The 17,728-nt window shown below is 39.4% G+C and overlaps 4 protein-coding genes across 6 annotated transcripts; 2 read left to right on the top strand and 2 right to left on the bottom strand.

Annotated features, from left to right (window-relative positions):
• Window positions 1–11: 11 nt before the first annotated feature.
• beta-Man (beta-mannosidase) lies at window positions 12–4,018 on the top strand. Its single transcript, XM_081980834.1, has 11 exons — window positions 12–191; window positions 248–394; window positions 455–603; window positions 1,137–1,761; window positions 1,869–2,042; window positions 2,126–2,539; window positions 2,597–2,874; window positions 2,938–3,085; window positions 3,143–3,360; window positions 3,481–3,681; window positions 3,739–4,018. Exons 1-11 carry the CDS (start codon window positions 77–79, stop codon window positions 3,973–3,975), a joined length of 2,706 nt encoding a protein of 901 aa, XP_081836960.1. The 5' UTR covers window positions 12–76; the 3' UTR covers window positions 3,976–4,018.
• Window positions 4,019–4,271: 253 nt separating this feature from the next.
• LOC145729891 (uncharacterized) lies at window positions 4,272–8,075 on the bottom strand. Of its 2 annotated transcripts, none has more exons than XM_081980842.1 (11): window positions 7,885–8,075; window positions 6,887–7,055; window positions 6,575–6,725; window positions 6,252–6,407; window positions 5,997–6,196; window positions 5,859–5,939; window positions 5,682–5,809; window positions 5,360–5,632; window positions 4,874–5,301; window positions 4,636–4,821; window positions 4,272–4,581 (listed from the first exon to the last, which is right to left on the bottom strand). In XM_081980842.1, the coding sequence occupies exons 2-11, from the start codon at window positions 7,034–7,036 to the stop codon at window positions 4,478–4,480; spliced, it is 1,857 nt and encodes a 618-aa protein (XP_081836968.1). In that variant the 5' UTR covers window positions 7,037–7,055; window positions 7,885–8,075; the 3' UTR covers window positions 4,272–4,477. The 2 variants fall into 2 exon arrangements, with proteins under 2 accessions (XP_081836968.1, XP_081836967.1); XM_081980841.1 differs by lacking the exon at window positions 7,885–8,075 and adding an exon at window positions 7,655–7,813.
• Window positions 8,076–9,494: 1,419 nt separating this feature from the next.
• TfIIEbeta (transcription factor IIEbeta) lies at window positions 9,495–10,822 on the top strand. The gene is made up of 5 exons (XM_081980856.1): window positions 9,495–9,716; window positions 9,770–9,877; window positions 9,932–10,094; window positions 10,149–10,349; window positions 10,399–10,822. Exons 1-5 carry the CDS (start codon window positions 9,655–9,657, stop codon window positions 10,744–10,746), a joined length of 882 nt encoding a protein of 293 aa, XP_081836982.1. The 5' UTR covers window positions 9,495–9,654; the 3' UTR covers window positions 10,747–10,822.
• LOC145729884 (piwi-like protein Siwi) lies at window positions 10,742–17,358 on the bottom strand. Of its 2 annotated transcripts, none has more exons than XM_081980832.1 (10): window positions 17,195–17,358; window positions 14,316–14,556; window positions 14,193–14,262; window positions 13,592–14,136; window positions 13,435–13,536; window positions 12,956–13,373; window positions 12,733–12,900; window positions 11,924–12,395; window positions 11,207–11,866; window positions 10,742–11,146 (listed from the first exon to the last, which is right to left on the bottom strand). In XM_081980832.1, exons 2-10 carry the CDS (start codon window positions 14,544–14,546, stop codon window positions 11,104–11,106), a joined length of 2,709 nt encoding a protein of 902 aa, XP_081836958.1. In that variant the 5' UTR covers window positions 14,547–14,556; window positions 17,195–17,358; the 3' UTR covers window positions 10,742–11,103. The 2 variants fall into 2 exon arrangements, with proteins under 2 accessions (XP_081836958.1, XP_081836959.1); XM_081980833.1 differs by lacking the exon at window positions 17,195–17,358 and adding an exon at window positions 14,744–15,148.
• Between the last annotated feature and the right edge of the window lie 370 nt (window positions 17,359–17,728).

A 17,728-nucleotide genomic window follows, 5' to 3' on the forward strand; every position in this document is an offset into this window, starting at 1 on the left:
ATTAAAGAGCATTTGAATTTTCTTAAATTCAATGTATTAATCCAGCCAATTAAGTCAGTCAGTTGGATACCAGAATATGGAGACCAACACTTTCTTGGCTGTTCTAGCTTTGTGCTTGGGCTTGAGTCAGGCCAAATCCAGTGTGACCCAAAGCCTGGATGGCACTTGGGTGGGTAGAGAAACTGATTACTGTAAGTAGCTCCAAATTCATTTTTGGAAGACACTAGTGACTAAGTGAGGTTTTCAGACTATGAATTCCCTACTACTGTACCTGGAGGAGTGTACAGTGACTTGATGAACACTAATATAATTGACGATATTTTCACTTTTTACAATGATAATGACACAGTATGGGTGGGAACCATCAACTGGACTTATGCTCTAAATTTTACTGGTAAGTTTAGGGATATGTCTAAACTGAACCCTGATCACACTAATTGACTTAAAATTCTAGTTGACCCTACTCTATTAGACTTTGAGCACGTCAACTTGGTTTTTGATGGCGTCGACACTTTTGCTGATGTTGTACTCAATGATGTAATTATAGGAGCCACTGAGAATATGTTTGTTCGTTATATCTATGATGTGAAGGACATTCTTAAAGTAAGTGATGTTTAAGAAATGTTTAATTACCTTATCATCAAGTGGCATTAATCATATTACCTCTCCACTATTAATAGAATTTTTTTGGGTTATAATATTCCATTAAAATATTTTTTTCTAGTACAGATTTGTGGAGGTGTTAACTTATTGATTTTCTACTTAAATGAATATGCATATACAACAGAATATGCTGGCCATGTCAACATCACTATCAATCCAATCCAACAAAAAAATTAGGTTGCCTAAACTTGACATTAGTCAGTTCCATTTCTGTTGTTCTAACTGTTGATATTTTTGATTTAGCTATATTGACTCTCCAAAATGTCAGAACATATTCTGGTAGAGAACGCCCCATATAGTAATAATCATCTCAACAAAATGTCACCTCCTATTACCAGTCAACTTATCATCATAACCAATCAAGGACTGGAGGTATGGTAAGTTCCTGTGACCAAGCATCTATCATTTATTGTCATCTGTGAACAGCCCTCACAAAAATTGTCAGTCATTATAAATAAGGGAATGTATTTCAGGCGGAAGGCAACAACACTGTACGGTTACTGTTCAGAAATGCTCCCGAAGTGGGGCTGAATCTAAACACGGAACAATTGAAAAAGTATCGAATCCCGTGGGAATGCCCTCCTGACGCGTATCACGGTCAATGCCACATTAACATGCTCAGAAAAATGCAGGCGTCCTTTTCATGGGACTGGGGTCCGTCGTTTCCTTCGATGGGCATATGGAAACCCGTTTACTTGCAAGCATTTGACGAGGCCGCCATCGAATATGTGGTGCCGCGCGTAGAATACTCCCCAAACAATGACGAAACGTACGATGTGATCGTGGACACATACTTTGAAACCAACAAGGCCGGCGTTCTTACGGGCACGCTAACCGCCACGATCTACGTCAATGACGGCGAACAAGTGTCAAAAAGTTTTGAGGTGGACGCCAGAATCGACGACAACAACGAACTAGTCCAGTCTGTCACTTTGAGCGTTGACAGGACTTCGGTAGATTTGTGGTGGCCTAACGGGTATGGATCTCAGCCATTATACGAATTAGTGGTGGAGTTTACCAGCGCAGTTGACCATTCGACAATCAGTAAGAAAGTCAAGATTGGAGTGCGATTCGTCGAGTTAGTTCAGGATCCTTTAGGTAAGTGACTTTTTTAGTATGACGACAAAATTTTACAGTTTTTCAATAAACATGCCGGGTCATAGTTTGTTAAAAAGTCTTATACAGTTTTTTTTTTTTTTTAATAGAGGAAGGTGCCACTTACTATTTCAAAGTGAACGATGTTCCGATCTTTGCCAAAGGCTCGAACGAGATTCCCATCGACATTTTGCCGGAACGCGGGCAGGACCGTCAAAAGATTCGTTACTTGCTCGAAAGTGCCGTGGAAGTCAACATGAACATGCTCCGAGTATGGGGAGGTGGTGAGTATTTTCAGATTAAGACAGCTCTGTACTGTACATATTATTATGATGTTAATTTGACAAGTAACAGTTTGTTATTCTAGGAGTGTACGAATCTGATTATTTCTACGAGGTGGCCGATGAACTAGGTTTGATGATTTGGCAAGACTTTATGTTTGCGTGTTCCTTGTACCCCGCAACTGAAACTTATTTGAGTAACGTGCGTACCGAGGTGGTTCAAAACGTGAAACGTCTTTACTACCATCCCAGCATTGTGGTGTTCTCGGGAAATAATGAAAACGAAGGCGTTTTGGCCGACAACTGGTATGGCACGGCTGATCTGTTTGACACCTACCAACAAGACTACGTTGCCCTCTACATTGACACCGTACGTACCGAACTTAACAGAATCACGGCCGATCAGGCGGTATTTGTCAGTTCGAGTCCGACCAATGGCAAATTGACCGAAGAAGAAGGTTGGGTCAAGTCTAGTCCAAGCAACGCTCTATGGGGTGACGGTGAGTGAACGTTTACTGGAGCGTCCTCTACGGTTTTTGCACCAATTAGTTTTGCAGTACACTACTACAACTACATTTTGGACCCGTGGGACTCCAACACATATCCGATTCCAAGGTTCTGTTCTGAATACGGGTATCAGTCAATGCCAGTCGAGGATGCTTGGCTAACGGCTACCAATGACACCAACGATTTGGACCTGTCCGGGAAATTTATGGACTGGCGGCAGCATCATCCCGAAGGAAATGCCGCAATGGCTCTGCTCATTCTCGAAAATCTAAACTTGCCAAGTAGCGACAGTGAAGCTTACACCAGTGCCGTTATCTATCTGTCCCAAGTCAGTTTTGCCCGTAGTTTAAAGTGACATATCAAAAACTTCAATATGGCTCGTTGTTTACAGGTTTACGTTGCTCAATCTATCAAAGTGGAATCGGAGCACTATCGTCGCTACCGTAGTTATTTGACAGATGACAACAAGGGTTACACCATGGGCGCTCTCTACTGGCAACTGAATGACGTATGGGTGGCTCCTACTTGGTCCAGCATTGGTGATTTTTTTTTGATCGGATTTTAGATTTAATATTTTATTTTATATTACATTTTAGACTTTACCGGTCGCTGGAAAATGCTTCACTACTTCGCTCGTAACTTTTTCGCCAACGTCATTGTGACGGGCCATTTCAATACCGCCGGCGATTTACAACTGTACACGGTCAACGATCAGCTGTCAAACATCGATGACGTCAGCGTGTTGGTGCGCATCTACAAGTATGACAGCCCTGACTTTAAGCCCATAAGTGAGACTCGTTTGCAAGTAGACGTGGTACGTTGCTTTGAAGCAGTTTAAGAACGCAAATTAGGTTCAATGTCATACCTGTTAGTTAAATGTTAATTCTGATTGACCCTCAACTAAAACTGACCGTAACTGAGACATTTTTGACAGGCGAGTGCGTCTTCTCAGCTGATCGAAACTATTGAAACTGAAACGGTGCTGGCAGAAAATGGATGCGACAAAACTAGCTGCTTTTTCTATTTTGTCGCCCAGAAAAACGCGAGCATTAGCGACAGCGTTATCATCACGCCCGAGAATTATGCGTTCCCTGGTAAATTGAAGGATTCCAGCTTAGGTAACTCCAACGTTCAGGTTAGTTCTTCAAACGCACAATGACTTTGGCGCCATTAAAGACAACTTTGATTTTAGATTACTGAGGTCAGAGAGTCGGGTAAGAACACGTTCGACGTCACAGTGACAACTGACAATATCGCGCTCTTCGTTTGGCTTGAGTCACACCAGGTAGCTGGCCACTTCTCCGATAACGGTTTCCTCCAGGTCGAACCCACCAAAACGGTGACGTTCTACGGCGATTCAGACGTCACTCTCGATGAAATCGTGACCAACTTGAGCGTCACTCATTTGAAGGACACCAAGTGGGTTTAGACAATCATTCGCCTACTTAAATAAAATGTATTGTTTTGGTTGATTTAAAGCTTTTATTTACAACAGTTTATACCAACGACCATCAATCACCCTGTGTAATATTATAATTTCGCACTATTTTCAGTGTCATAATAATTAATCGATGAACTATTTGTTTGTAGGTCTGGTGTTTCTTGGTATTTCCTTCTTGATTTTTGTGGCATAATGTTTGAAACAATATTGAAAGCTTCGTTTCGATGATGCTTCTACGATTGATGTCGCATTTTATCTTTTTAATAATAATTCATAAACTAATACTCTCAGTTATAAATATATTTTATATCAAACATAATATTTGACAACTAGGTCATTAATTGATAATAAAAAAAGTATAATACTATATTTTTATGAGGTCCGAGATGGTATATACGTCATAATTTCCAAATTGATTTTACGGACATTAATAATTATTAATGACCCCATAAATGGAATAACTTGTGACATTGACACATATAGATCAATATCATCGGACACGCATTCTTTTGTAGATGTAGTTACTCAACCACACACCGCCCGTCAATAAGTTTAACAGCGCCATCATACGGAACACGTGCTTAAAGCTTGCATCTGTCAAAAGAAACGTTGTCAATCTTGTTCTGAAATCGTACACAAAATACATACTAATGGGTACAAAAAAGAGGAATGTAAGTCCTGTAAGGATGCTAATTAGATTGTACTCTTTGGTAGGTTCCCCTTTGATAGTTAAACCGAGGAGGGGGGCGCCGACATGTTGCAAGACCGCAATACTCAACGCAATCATTACAGCGCCGAACAGTATCAACCCTTCGGTGAAGTAATCTGAAATCACTGTTGCCAGGTTTAGTCCCTCGATCGCACACACATTGTAAAAGGCACTTACTGAAATACCCAAGGGCACCAAACCAACTCAAGAACCACACCATTTTGGCCCGCCATCTTTTCTCGACGTTAATCCAGTAAGCGGCGCCAGCGAACAAAAGCGTGGTTAACGACATGATTCCCATTAAAGTGCACATTTGCGTCAAATTAACGGAATTGACTTCTTGCATTAGAAAACTAGGGAAAAGTGCAAAAAATGTGAACAACGACCATTTCGTGGTCATCACGGTCAGCAGGGATTTGTAAAAGGTGGGGGTGCGTAGCAACTCCATGGTGTCACGCATTACCAATGGTGCTCGCGCTGTCTGATTGACGTTGGACGGTGCAAACACTGAGGAGTGTAAACTTTCTGGAGGGTCATCAAAAGCGTCGTAGGAGTAACTCGTGTTATTGTTCACTGGTGTATCACTGAACAAAGGTATTGGCACCCTTTAAAATAACGATTAGTTGAGTGTGGAGCTTCAAAAAAAGTTTCAAGAACTGATACCCGCTGATTGCTGCGGTCGTAGGCTTGTCCACCGCGTCTTGATCTTTTCCAAATGACATTTCCAACTGCAAATTCTTTGAGTTGCGATTTTGAGGCTCGTCCTCAAAGGTCTCCCACTTTTTGGTGGATTGTGGAATTTCCTCTTCTGAAAACGTCTCCCATTGGTCCACTTTTTTGTATTCCTTGTCTTCGTCTTCAAAAGTGACCCAATCTTTGGATAAATCCTCGTCCCTGTTGCTCTCGTTGTGATGGCTGCTGGTTGGCGTCTCTATTCTAGAGAGAAATGATCAAACGTCAGAGATTTGTATATTTCAAAATGTACCTGTCGCTAGACGATTCGGCTTGCGGTAACGGATGCGTCTCAATTTTGACATTGTGGCCAGACTGCACTTTAATTTGTAATTCTCTTGAGTTTTTAGAAAAAATGTCTTCTTCGTCCTCCAGGGCGTCCTGTAAGAACACACCGGTAATGCTGGTCGTTGCAGTTTTGCCAACTTACAGTAGCTACGTAGTCGTAGCGGTTAGTACTTTTTGACTTTAAGTACATGGGTTTGCGCAGAAACAAGTTTAATACCAATCCCTACAAACCATTTCATTATGTTAGAATAACACTCTATGGGAGACCAATACCACGTACTTGTAGTATGATAGCCTGGTACCATAGCAGGACTTGAGTCTCAGTGTTGACCAAAAGGTGACGTCCTAACACCACTGGTGCTAAGATAAAACCTAACGCCGCGACAGCGTGGCTTAAGTGAATAATGGCAGGCAGTTTTGCCTTAAAGTACTGCGCCAATAGGATTTCACACTGGGCGATTTGGATTGAGGCACCGATTCCTGTCAGATAAGTTCCAAACCACCATTAGTTAACCGAGATGACCTTTATACTAACCAGTAGTTATGCCTGACAAAATGAATCGCCAGGGGCCATCTTGTCCTGTCATTCCCATCCAAAGAAACAGCAATCCGGCGCATGTCAAACAGATTCCCGCTACTGCAAACAGTTTCGGCCACCTACTTTGCGTTATTAATTTTCTGCTAGTTGGATCTGTAATTTTTGCAGCATTGTTCGTAATAGCACTTTGGTTGTATGCATGTCATTTTGATAGTGTTAAGTATACGTAAGTCAAATTTAGACTAAGAATATTATAAGGTTTAGACTTTACTGCTCCCTAAACCATCAAAATGATATGACGACGGTGCTGAGAAACCCACCTACAAAAGTCCAGGAAGCGACGAAAAACAAAGGAACGTAAAGTAGCTGGTGGCCCCAGAGTTTGGGGTCGTGACTCTCTAAAAAATCGGTTTTGATGCGGGAAAATGCCAGAAATACCCCGAACGAGACCAGCAGGCTCGGAATGAGAAGCTGAAATGTTTTTTTATTGAGTAAATTGTTTATTTATTAGAAAAATGTAGGTATTCAAGTAGGAGTTTCATTTTAAAGTAGGGTCTTGGCTCTACTGGAATTAGCACTAGGCAGCATTAGCATAGGTTTGAAACCATAATCTACGAAAATGGTAAACTCACCTGAAAGAACAAAGTGACAATGAAAACGATCCAACCGTAGCCTCCGTCAGGTATGATGGGCCCCAATTCGGGCTGGGTGCTCAACACATTGTCTATTACCAAATCTCTGGGTTGTGCGTCACGTTCTTCACCTTCTGTTTGCACCTCCATTGCGGTGCGTTTTTTTTAACTTGAAATACATAGAAAATATATAATTATAATATATTTAGAACTTGAATGTTAGGGTTTTTATTAATCTCTTTTAAAATAAGACAATTTTAGGTTCAAATAATACGGTTTCAGAATTTCAGAGGTTCTCCAAATCTTACAGGCCACACACCCCGATTAAAAGTAAGTAGTAAAGTTTTACATTTTCTGTATAGGTACCTAACTTTTGAACCATGTACTATACTCTGTCGACCTTGACAGAACGAAGTAAAGTAATTAGCAAACGGTGTGACGGAATCAAAAAATTATGTTTTACAACCTGGCAACTATGTATTTTTTGTTGTAATTTCAAAAATGATTTATTTTGAGTTATCCTAGTATACAACACCCAGCGTGTTTGGCTTCTTCTGATATGCTGTATCAGAGTTAGTCATTATTCTGATTGGCAGAGAAAAAGCGACATATCCGTTGCGCCGGGGTTGGTGGTGGCATTATACTTATTATTAGTTCAAAATGGCTGAGTGGGTGTAACCTCTGTGACATGTGACCACCCTGCTTTCTGAATAAACCCATTGTGACCGCTTTGCATTCGGAAGTAAAAAGAAAAATTTGATTATTTACCTGTTTAGAATTATTTTTCTAAGTATATCACCTCATTGAAGCACGCTTAATGTAAACTGCTAATGAAAATAACTGAACCGAGTAACGCTAATTAAATGATTTCATTTCTACAGTTTTAAATAAGGTGTGCGTTTTTATCTTATCGACTACACAAATAGATTGCTTAAATTTTATCGATGTGTAAACAAAAGCATCGATCTACTACACACAATCAGCTAGAATACACTCACCTGTTGAGTATTCCTAATGCTTTTATTTTTCCATTCTACTGTGCAACGCATACTACCACATAATACTAATGTATTATTGTTGTTATCTGCAACTAAACCGAAGCAAAAACTCATTAAACTGCGTTGCCACGGACGCGGAATAAACTATTCGAGGACGATCGTCCTCGTGACGACGTTGATTCAGGTCCGACTCGACCATTTGACCATTTAGTAGCAAACAGTGTAGCCAGTTCAACCCATGGCCATAGGCTGGCTGTATGCTGTATACATTCTTAGAACGATTTCGATTCTTTTGATAATTAAAACAGTGGAAAATAGAGTTTAAATTAGTCTAAAGGTCGTACCTCGTTGGCTAGGAAACTGCAACGCCAAACAAATTTCACTTTTGTAATGAAGGTTAACGGAACTTGTCGAGTTCGAGGCCCTTCGGTTATGTAACGCTCGCCACCCCTATTTAAGTTTTAATTTTTAATATTGTGTTTCTGGTATAGAAAATACTAGACGTTTTCACTATTATTTGCACCGTTGCCAGATAATGCCACTTATCAAAAACTTGCAGGTTTAGTTCAGTTTTATCAGGGAATATGACGTCACAATGACGTAATTTGACAGTTGGTTAAATTATGCTTTTGCTAAATTTCGTCATCGTGACGTCAAAAACGCGCTGCTCGCTCCACGGAGCTTGAAAACGAATGCGGCCATTAAGTAATGTATGTGGTAATACTGGAGATCATTGAAATGGTCAGTAAAAAGTAAAAACGTACATGTTCAAGAAAACTTACAACAGGGAATTATTTTAGTTCTTTTTATCAGGTCCTCTTATGAATATGAGTGGTCCAAATAACAACTTGAACCTAAAAGCATCAAATAACCAAAAACGGCTTTTTAGCAGTTTTTAAAACATAAATAAATTAAAACCTTATGCCGGGGTTACCCAACTTCTTAGTTATAGTCGTAATCATAAACTTAATTTTTGTTCATTACAACACGTAGTAAACAAGTAACCAGGACGATTTTGTTTAGGCCCAGTACTTTCAGTTCAGAATAACTTTATTCTAAGGATTATACCTATCTATGAAAACCGTGAAATCAGACGCTGCTATTGGTCAATTCCGTCATTTCTATAGAAATTATCCTAAAAATAAATGTATTCAGAGGTGAAAGTACCGGCCCTTACTAATAGAACTATAATATACTATGTGTTGTTATGAAAACAAATTAAGTTTATAATTATGACTAGGTACCTATATTACGACTATGACTATAAAGTTGGGTAATCCGGGCCTTACTTTTACATGCTGATGCATATTGCATATTGACATTTCAAAGGTTGGAAACAAAACAAAGCGTGTTGTTTTACACTTATACTCTCGGTTGTTAAAAAAACGGTAAAAATTGCTTGAAATAGTAAACATTTCTAGGCGTCCAGTCAAAAATTAGGGAAAACCTGGGAACAACGGAAACATTAACCAACCCACGCCTTTGTTTGACTTATGACAGTAATTTGACAAATAAAATAACTACGTCTGTTCTTTTCTTGCACATTGAAAAATGTTATTGGGAGTTTGGCACATTGACACTACTGACAGTGACAGGCTGTCAAGACAGGTATTTATACTCTATGGTGATTGTGGTTGTTTGTTTACATTTAGATTTTTATTTTAAAGATTAAAGAAAGTTTAAAGTTTTAATAAAAATATTAATCAGTTTTTACTTGAAATGTTTTTTGATTATGGTGTAAAGCATTAACGACTTTAGAACACTACTAAAATGGATCCTGCTCTATTAAAAGAACGTCAGCTATTTAAGAAAAAGGCCTTAAGCACTCCCACGTAAGTAAACCGATCATGTTATTTCCATTTTTCAGACAATTATAACACTTTAGAGTCGAAAAGAAAAAGGTCGAACCGAAACCGGAGCCTCCTAAAGATGATAGGAAAAAGTCCAAGTCCAGTAATGCCAACAGCAGTGGACCTAAGTTGGATATTAACAGGTTTGTCTGAATCACAATCCTAAAGTGATTAGTGCCAATTTCTTTGATTTTTAGTTATAAAACGGCTAGCGGTAGTTCACAATACCGATTCGGAGTGTTGGCAAAAATAGTCAAACACATGAAACAGCGCCATCAAGAAGGTGAAACTTATGCTTTAACATTGGAAGAGATTTTAGATGAAACCAACCAATTGGATGTGGGTAGCAAAGTGAAACAGGTAAGTCTGGCTTAAACAATACTTGTTTTAGATTAAGTCATTTTTGTCCCACAGTGGTTACAAACTGAAGCGTTGGGAAACAATCCAAAAATTGAGGTCACACCAGACGGAAAGTATTTGTTTAAACCAACCTACAAACTAAAAGATCGTAAAAGTTTATTAAAGCTTCTGAAGCAGCAAGATCTGAAGGGTTTAGGGGGAATTTTGCTGGAGGAGGTGCAAGAGTCCCTACCACACTGTGAGAAAGCCTTAAAGGTATGTCGAAATCAGCCAGAAATAGCGAAATAATATCAAGTTTTGACAGATTTTAAGCAACCAAAATGACTTGATTTTCATCACCAAACCAATTGACAAAAAGAAAATACTCTTTTACAACGACAGAACAGCTCAACTACCAATTGATGAAGAGTTTCAGAAGTTATGGCGATCTGTCGCTGTCGACGCAATGGATGATCAAAAAATAGAGGAGTACCTGGACAAGCAAGGGATTAGATCAATGCAGGATCACGGTCCTAAAAAACCAGTGGCTATTAAACGGAAAAAGGCCGGACAAAGAAAGAAAACATTCAAAAAACCGAGAGACAACGAACATTTAGCCGACGTGTTGGAAACTTACGAGGATAATACTCTCACACAAAAAAATAACGTTTAGTTGTATATATGTTTTAAAAATCAATAAAGTTGCGTTCAATATTGAAAATACAATTTAAAAATAGCCCAACTTAAAACTATTTTATTTAACATTTAAAAAAAATTAAGTATCTAATATAAAACTTTCCAGAATACAAGTAAATAACTTATTCATATAGAATGATAAACCACTGAGTCCAGTTCAGACGTACCGTCAGTCTTCTTGGAACGAGATTCAAATCATAGGGATTTAAACATAAACATGGAAAACACACAAATTGCCCTGGGTCGGTTGGTTTTGTAGGTTTATGGCAGTTTTATTCACTTTGAGCCTTAATTCTTGAAAATAAAAATATTGACTCTGGTTTCTTTGGGCGGTTTACAAATAATACAATGAGTGGGCCATCTGCGGGTTGGCAGGCCTGCAACAGAAAATAGTAAAATAGAAAGCAATCTTTAACCGTCAAAAGAACATAACATACCTGTGCAGGGACTGTGCCGTCAAAAAGGCAAGCTTGTGAGCGTACTGGCAAGGCGCCGGTACTCTCACCGTACCCGACCAGTTGAAGTACATATGACACATCTTATACGTAAATCGTTGTATTTTGTTGGCGTCAATACCCAAAGTGTCTTCTATTACGTTGTAGCTGGTGGGGCTCACGGTGCCCTGTCGCACGCATTGCGATACGATATAAAAATCGTACCGTTCTGGCCAAGTGATAACATCGTCTACTACAGTGCCAGGTGGAGGATTAAAATCGTTGCTCTGATTGGGTTGCGATCGGAATATTTTTGTATTTATTCGTTTGGACACGATAATAAATGCCATTTTGATGGGAGCATTGTACAGTTCCTTTTTAAGCTTCTCTTTGATAAGGTCCACTTCATGCTCACGCACGTACGGTATTTGACCGTCCCCAACTCCGTCCCGGTACACGATTATCCGTTCTGGTAGAGTGTTATTAAGTTGTTTGTATTTTTGACAGGCCATAATCATAAACGCGGCTATGTTGGTGCTGAGCTCCTGTTCTTGTTCGTGCTCTACCGCCATGCTATAGTAACGGGTGCAAGCGGCATCCATTGAGGCTACCATACCAGCAAAGCTTTTACTTTTATTGGCAGTGTCACGGCACACGTCATATCTGAATTTTATAGTGACATTCACTAACTAGTCAAAACAACAATGGGTTTAGACTTACCCGCATACCATTGTATTTCTCGGTAAGCTGGTACCCCACGGAGCTCCACCCATCTTGCAATTCATTTGAATAGCCACTTTAGTGGCAATGGACATGGCACCTTTTGAGGACAAGTTTCGGCCAACCATAACTTGACAAGGCATGGCGCGGTCAATGTAACACTTTTTCTTGACAGTGTTGTAACGGTCGCCCGAATTGTTAGGTAAAACCACCATTACCATGCTGGGCGACATATTCGTAATCACCTGTTCAAGCTGGGAAAGATAGGTTTGCGTTCTATCGTCGGGGATCTCAAAAACGCGCGAGTTGATAGTCATCGACATTCCTCGACCCACTTTGGTCAGCATGCCGGAAAAGTCACGTGCGCTTTGAGCAAACCGATTAGGTACGATCACGGCTAACTTTTCTACGTGGACGGTGTTGAACATGGGCGCGACACGCAAGTTGCGCGTCCAATCTGCTTCTTCACCACCTACAATACAAAATTCCTTTAGTAATGACGTAATTAGACAATTGGTAAAATTATGATTTTGCCAAATTACGTTATCGTGACGTCAAAAACGCTCTGCTCGTTCCATGGAGCGTGAAAACGAATGGAGCCTATGTAAGTTTTACTTCTAAACTTAATTAGAGATGTGCAAACGTAAAGGGAAATGATTGCTAATTTCAACATTTAATTCGTCCTTAAAAAAAGGGTTTTTATTATTAGTTAGCGAGGCGGCTAAAAGCTAAAATGTCATAATTCCATGAATAGACTAGATCCAAAAAGTTCATAAACAGACCATAGTGCTGCCTACTATACTACTTACCATTTATTACTTGGTTAAGGCGTAAATACAAGTTTTCTGGAGGTAGAACCCGTCCAGAAAATTCCACAAGATTGGTGGCGAGTTGCAGGTCCCATCTACGCACTTCTTCAATTGCTTCAGGACAAGCATGTAACCTTTTAGCAAACTGCATCAATTTGTGTATCCGTTCTACCACAAAACCATCAAAAGTCATCCCAATTTTGCATTTAATGCCTTAACTTACCTCCCGCACTGATTCGGGTATGTTCGGCTAGAGCTTTCATTAATTGGAAATTCTCTCTTTGTCGGTCCGTCAAACCGGTCATGATGCACAGCTCAGGTACCAATACGACAATCTCGGGCATGCCCGCTCTAATTTCGCGTGGTTTAGTGCGCGAAACGAGGAGAGGCTGATCGGGCCGCGTAACTTTTAAGTGGTAGCGTTCCTCAAAATACCGTCGATAAGTCACTTCGGTACCGTCACGACGCGTGAAGCTCGAGTCCGGCTTTTGAGTAAAATCGACGTCATCTACGCGATACGTTTTGTTATTGTATGATGTCATCACAATAGAACCAATGACGCGTTGCTGGAATTCCTGACGTGGATTTCTAGAGTTAGCGCATTCCATCAGTATGTCGTAAACACTGTCAATCCTCAACATCTATAAAATTATAAAAGACGAATTACAACATAAAAAACACTAATAATTATTTTAGACTCACCTTAAATGAAAGATCAGCTACTAACATAATGTTAGACTCAAATTGCCTCATTGAGGTCAATACACCAGGCATTATTTCAATATTATGTTCGGGTATCTCAATCTGAAACCAATTACATGTTTTCATCTTCAAACAAACCTCAAATTGTTCTAACTACCTTCATTTTAGGGTCAAAGTAGTTACGTCCTATAAGTTGAAAGTTCATGTATGTGAAGCACTTTTTAATGATAATGTTGAAGAGTTGTAGGTAGTGATAATCGCCAGCAGTCACTTCTCCCACCATACGAATGTTAACGGTAACATTCTCCCCAGTAGTCTCGTTCTGTACCACAAATTCGCAAGGATCCGGATGAAGTCGATTTGGAGTATACAGCACGGTACCATCAAATAAATAGCCGGTTAAGTTAAACTGACGAATTCCAATACCCACAAGCCTTTTTCTAGTTTTAGTGTCGTCTAAATCTACACTAAAATCGACTCTATACTGGTTGAGTCCCCATTGTGTGGCAGACAATAACTGAAAGTAGTTTGCCTTGAGGCGAATGGGCACTCCATCGGTCCCCTTTTTGGTGACCACGTGAGCTGGACGTGTATTTATAATTTCGTTTCGATTAGTTCGTCCACGTACTCCTGCTCCGCTAGGACCTCCCCGATGCCCATTCCCGGCCTTATCACGATGGCCATCACCCTGACCCTGAATCACTGAAACAGTATTATATCAATTAAATAACAGACCACACTTTATATAGTCAACTGACCTTGCTGGGGCTCTGCAGTGACTCCAGATCTCTCCTCTCCAGGCCTCGGTCGGCTACCCCGTCCCACCGACTGTCATGAACTCAATTTATAAACACAAACAAACAAATATTGACGCAACTCACCTGAACAACTTCAGGAGCGGGTGCTCTACTGGGCGGAGCCGCTTGGAGAACGGCAGTGGCTCTGCCAGCCCATACACCACCCGGAGGTTGAAGCGGCCCAGGCCTACCACCCTGCGGTTCTTGCTGGGCTTGCCCTGTCGGCGGACCGGGACGTGGTTGCGGCGCCCCACCTTGTGCGCTAGAGCCCCGAGCTCTTCCTCGGGATGCTCGTCCTCTTCCACGATCAGCCATTTTTTAATTTCTGTTGAGCAATGGCATAGGTATGTTCATAGTTTGAAATCCGCAAGAAGTAAGCAGTAAACCGAATTAAAAATAAACAATATACTTGTAGCACACTTTCATTCATAGTTTGACAAATAAGCGCAAGCCGCATGAACCGCAAGCAATAAGCACCAAGAAATGAATCATTTTCATTTCTTATTTCTTACCTTGCTTCTTACTGCTTCGTGCATCGTCGGCTGCCTATTTCACCCATTCGTGGGTTTTCGAATTGTAATTTGTCAAGTATCCGATCTTTTCTGGTTTTCACTTGAATTACTTGCAGCTACTATGATAGAATAGTCATCGACAAAATCGATTTTCCGTAAAATTCAGCAAACATTCAAGGAATAGAATAGGAATAAAAAATTCTAACCAAATTTATATTGTAAACAAAAAAATAAACTGTCAAATAATCTGTAGTCTGTCAGTTTACTAATGTCAAAGCGTCGAACTATGAATTGAAACATTTATGGAAGGCTACTTCTTACTACTACTGCTTGCTGCATGCCGCTTACTTCTTGCGGAATTAGAACTATGAATCCAGCTTAAGACTCGAAAAAATATTACTATTCAAGCAGAAAGAATTACGCCAACATATTCCTAATTATTATCTATCAGCAGTGTCAACCATGTTACAGAAATCTATGTATTTTACCTATAGAAAACCTACCTTGTCAGCAAATCAACAAAGCTTCAAATCTGTTTCCTATTAACAAAAACAACACTGAAAAAGTTTGGTTATTTAAATTTTGACACACTTCAAATAAAAAATGACAACCTATTGGGTCTTATGGCGAATCCATATGGCATGGATGTCATCGTTTCAATGGGACACTATAGAGCATTTTAATTCTGTTATTTTTTAGGAGGATTGACTAGTCAATCCGAATGAGTTAATCCGCGTTGTTTACATCAACGATTTTATTGAGATTTACTTGGATGAATTGAATAGCATATTCAATTTATTTAATGTAGTTATTGGCGTTTCAAGATAAGAGATACTCGCTCTGGTAATCAGTTTTGAAAACAGTTTGGGCATTTTAGCTGTCATTTCTCCCTTTGTTTACATTGATTTTCGTTAGGAATTTAGCACGAGTTTCATAAATATGAAAGTGACAGTGTCACATTATTTATAATGTTAGGTTAGGAACTTGTTGCCCGATTTTAGTTCAACTGGCGCTGCGATCTTAACTTGAAACGCCAATAGGTAGTTGGTCTATTTCGACGCAAAATATAACACTTAGGAAAATTATAAGGTTCAATACAATGGCCGCATTCGTTTTCAAGCTACATGGAGCGTTCAGAGCGTTTCTGACGTCACGATGACCTAATTTAGCAAAACCATAATTTGAAACTGTCATATTACGTCATTGTGACGTCAAAAACGCTCTGCTCGCTCCATGGAGCTCGAAAACTAATGCGGCCAATATCTTCACTGAACTGTTATGCTGTCAAAACAGAGTGTGTCGAGTTATGTCAGCCCCATTAGGAATCAAAACCATTTTCAAGGCATCCTACTAAACTAGAGGCCCTTAAGTTTAGGCTTGGAGTAACCTCTGATAATATTTAAGGCTCTAGATAACAACTGGGACTACTGCCATATTACACTTGCCTGTTGACAACTTATTTAATACTTCTTTAACACTACATTGTATTGTACATTGTACACAACACAAACTCTATCAACTAAAATTTATACAGTCTAAACTTTATCATGCAACAAATTTGCATATCATTGCATGATAAAATTTAAACAGTAATGTAACTTGATATTGTTTGCTGATTCAACAATTAGAGTCAGCAATGTTACAAAAATTAAGAATCTCAAAGCTCCACTCTAAGAATTGGTGAAATAGTATTATTTATTTCATTACCACTACTGAAAATAGGCTTTTCCCATGGGAGGCAAAGTTGCACATAGAAAGTTATGCAAAAATGAGAAAAATTATTATAGTGGGCTTTCACACCAAAGTAGCATGCCACGTGCGACATGCTGTCTGGAACCAGAAAGCATGCTACTTATTTTAAAACATATGTAAATTAATGTTTGCTGTCATACCAGAGTAGCAACATGCAAGGCTATTCAAAGCCCACTTTTATTATCAGACTTAAAAAAAATACGGCCATTGTTGTTATAAAATTCTGGCAGGTAGGTGTCATAATATTATGACATTCTATATGTAATAGTACAAATTAAAAATAAAAAACATTGACCTGAACCCCCAAAACTACTTGTCTACCTAAAATGTTAGGCTTGGGTGCTACGGGAGTCCAGGTACCATGTCAATAAGATTAATCACAGATAAGAATATAAATCTAAAAATGTTTGGCATGGCACTGACAAACAAACAAGAGGTGATCTCTTTGTTTCATCTTGAGCTCTGCCCCAAAAATCGTTTAATGTCCTAGGTAAAAACCAGGTCACATATGCTAACTACACACATTATAAAGCTGCCTTGACTAGAACCCCGTGTTTTAAAGCTGAAGGAACCACTTCTCCATTCCTTAGCTGTTCAGAAACTCGACCTTATTGAGTCAAATCGAAAAAACAACTGAAGAAAGAAAGCGCAGGGTGGCCTAGATGAAATATACAGTAATAAAAATAAGGCTTAACTTACCAAACAAAAGGCCAAAATCCTTCTCGAGCTTTATTGCACCAAATCAACACACAACACGAAATGGCGTGGCGTGCAGTTTGTTCCAGTTACAGGTACTGTCCATGTATATTGTGTCACAGATACGCAGGTACCTGTTGCTGGTACTTTACGTCAGAAATGTCAAATGAAAACTGTCAGTACTGTCACAGGTCACAGTGTCACTTTGAAGCACGACAGAATGCGGCGATGCCAATTGAATTAAAGTTTCAGTAAATTCCTGCCTAAAGGCGGTTTTAAAGTTTTATAGGGTACAATGGCTTTATTTAAAGGAGTATTTCGAACGACGAACATTGTACCATTAATAGTAGTGCAAAACCTATCTAGCTTGTAGCTTTTACTCTTAAGTTTTAGCACCTTAATACAAGCAACCAATGAGAGCCATTTCAGACGTTTGACACATGCGTATTTTTGTTGTCAATTAACTGTTCAAAATTCGAAAATTTGAAAGAATGCATTTTTGTATTTGTTTATGAATGTCTGTTAAGTTTGTACCTA

The sequence above is a fragment of the Ips typographus genome, linkage group LG5, assembly GCF_016097725.1.
Source record: "Ips typographus isolate SLU linkage group LG5, UJ_Ityp_2.0, whole genome shotgun sequence".
NCBI classification, from domain to species: domain Eukaryota; kingdom Metazoa; phylum Arthropoda; class Insecta; order Coleoptera; family Curculionidae; genus Ips; species Ips typographus.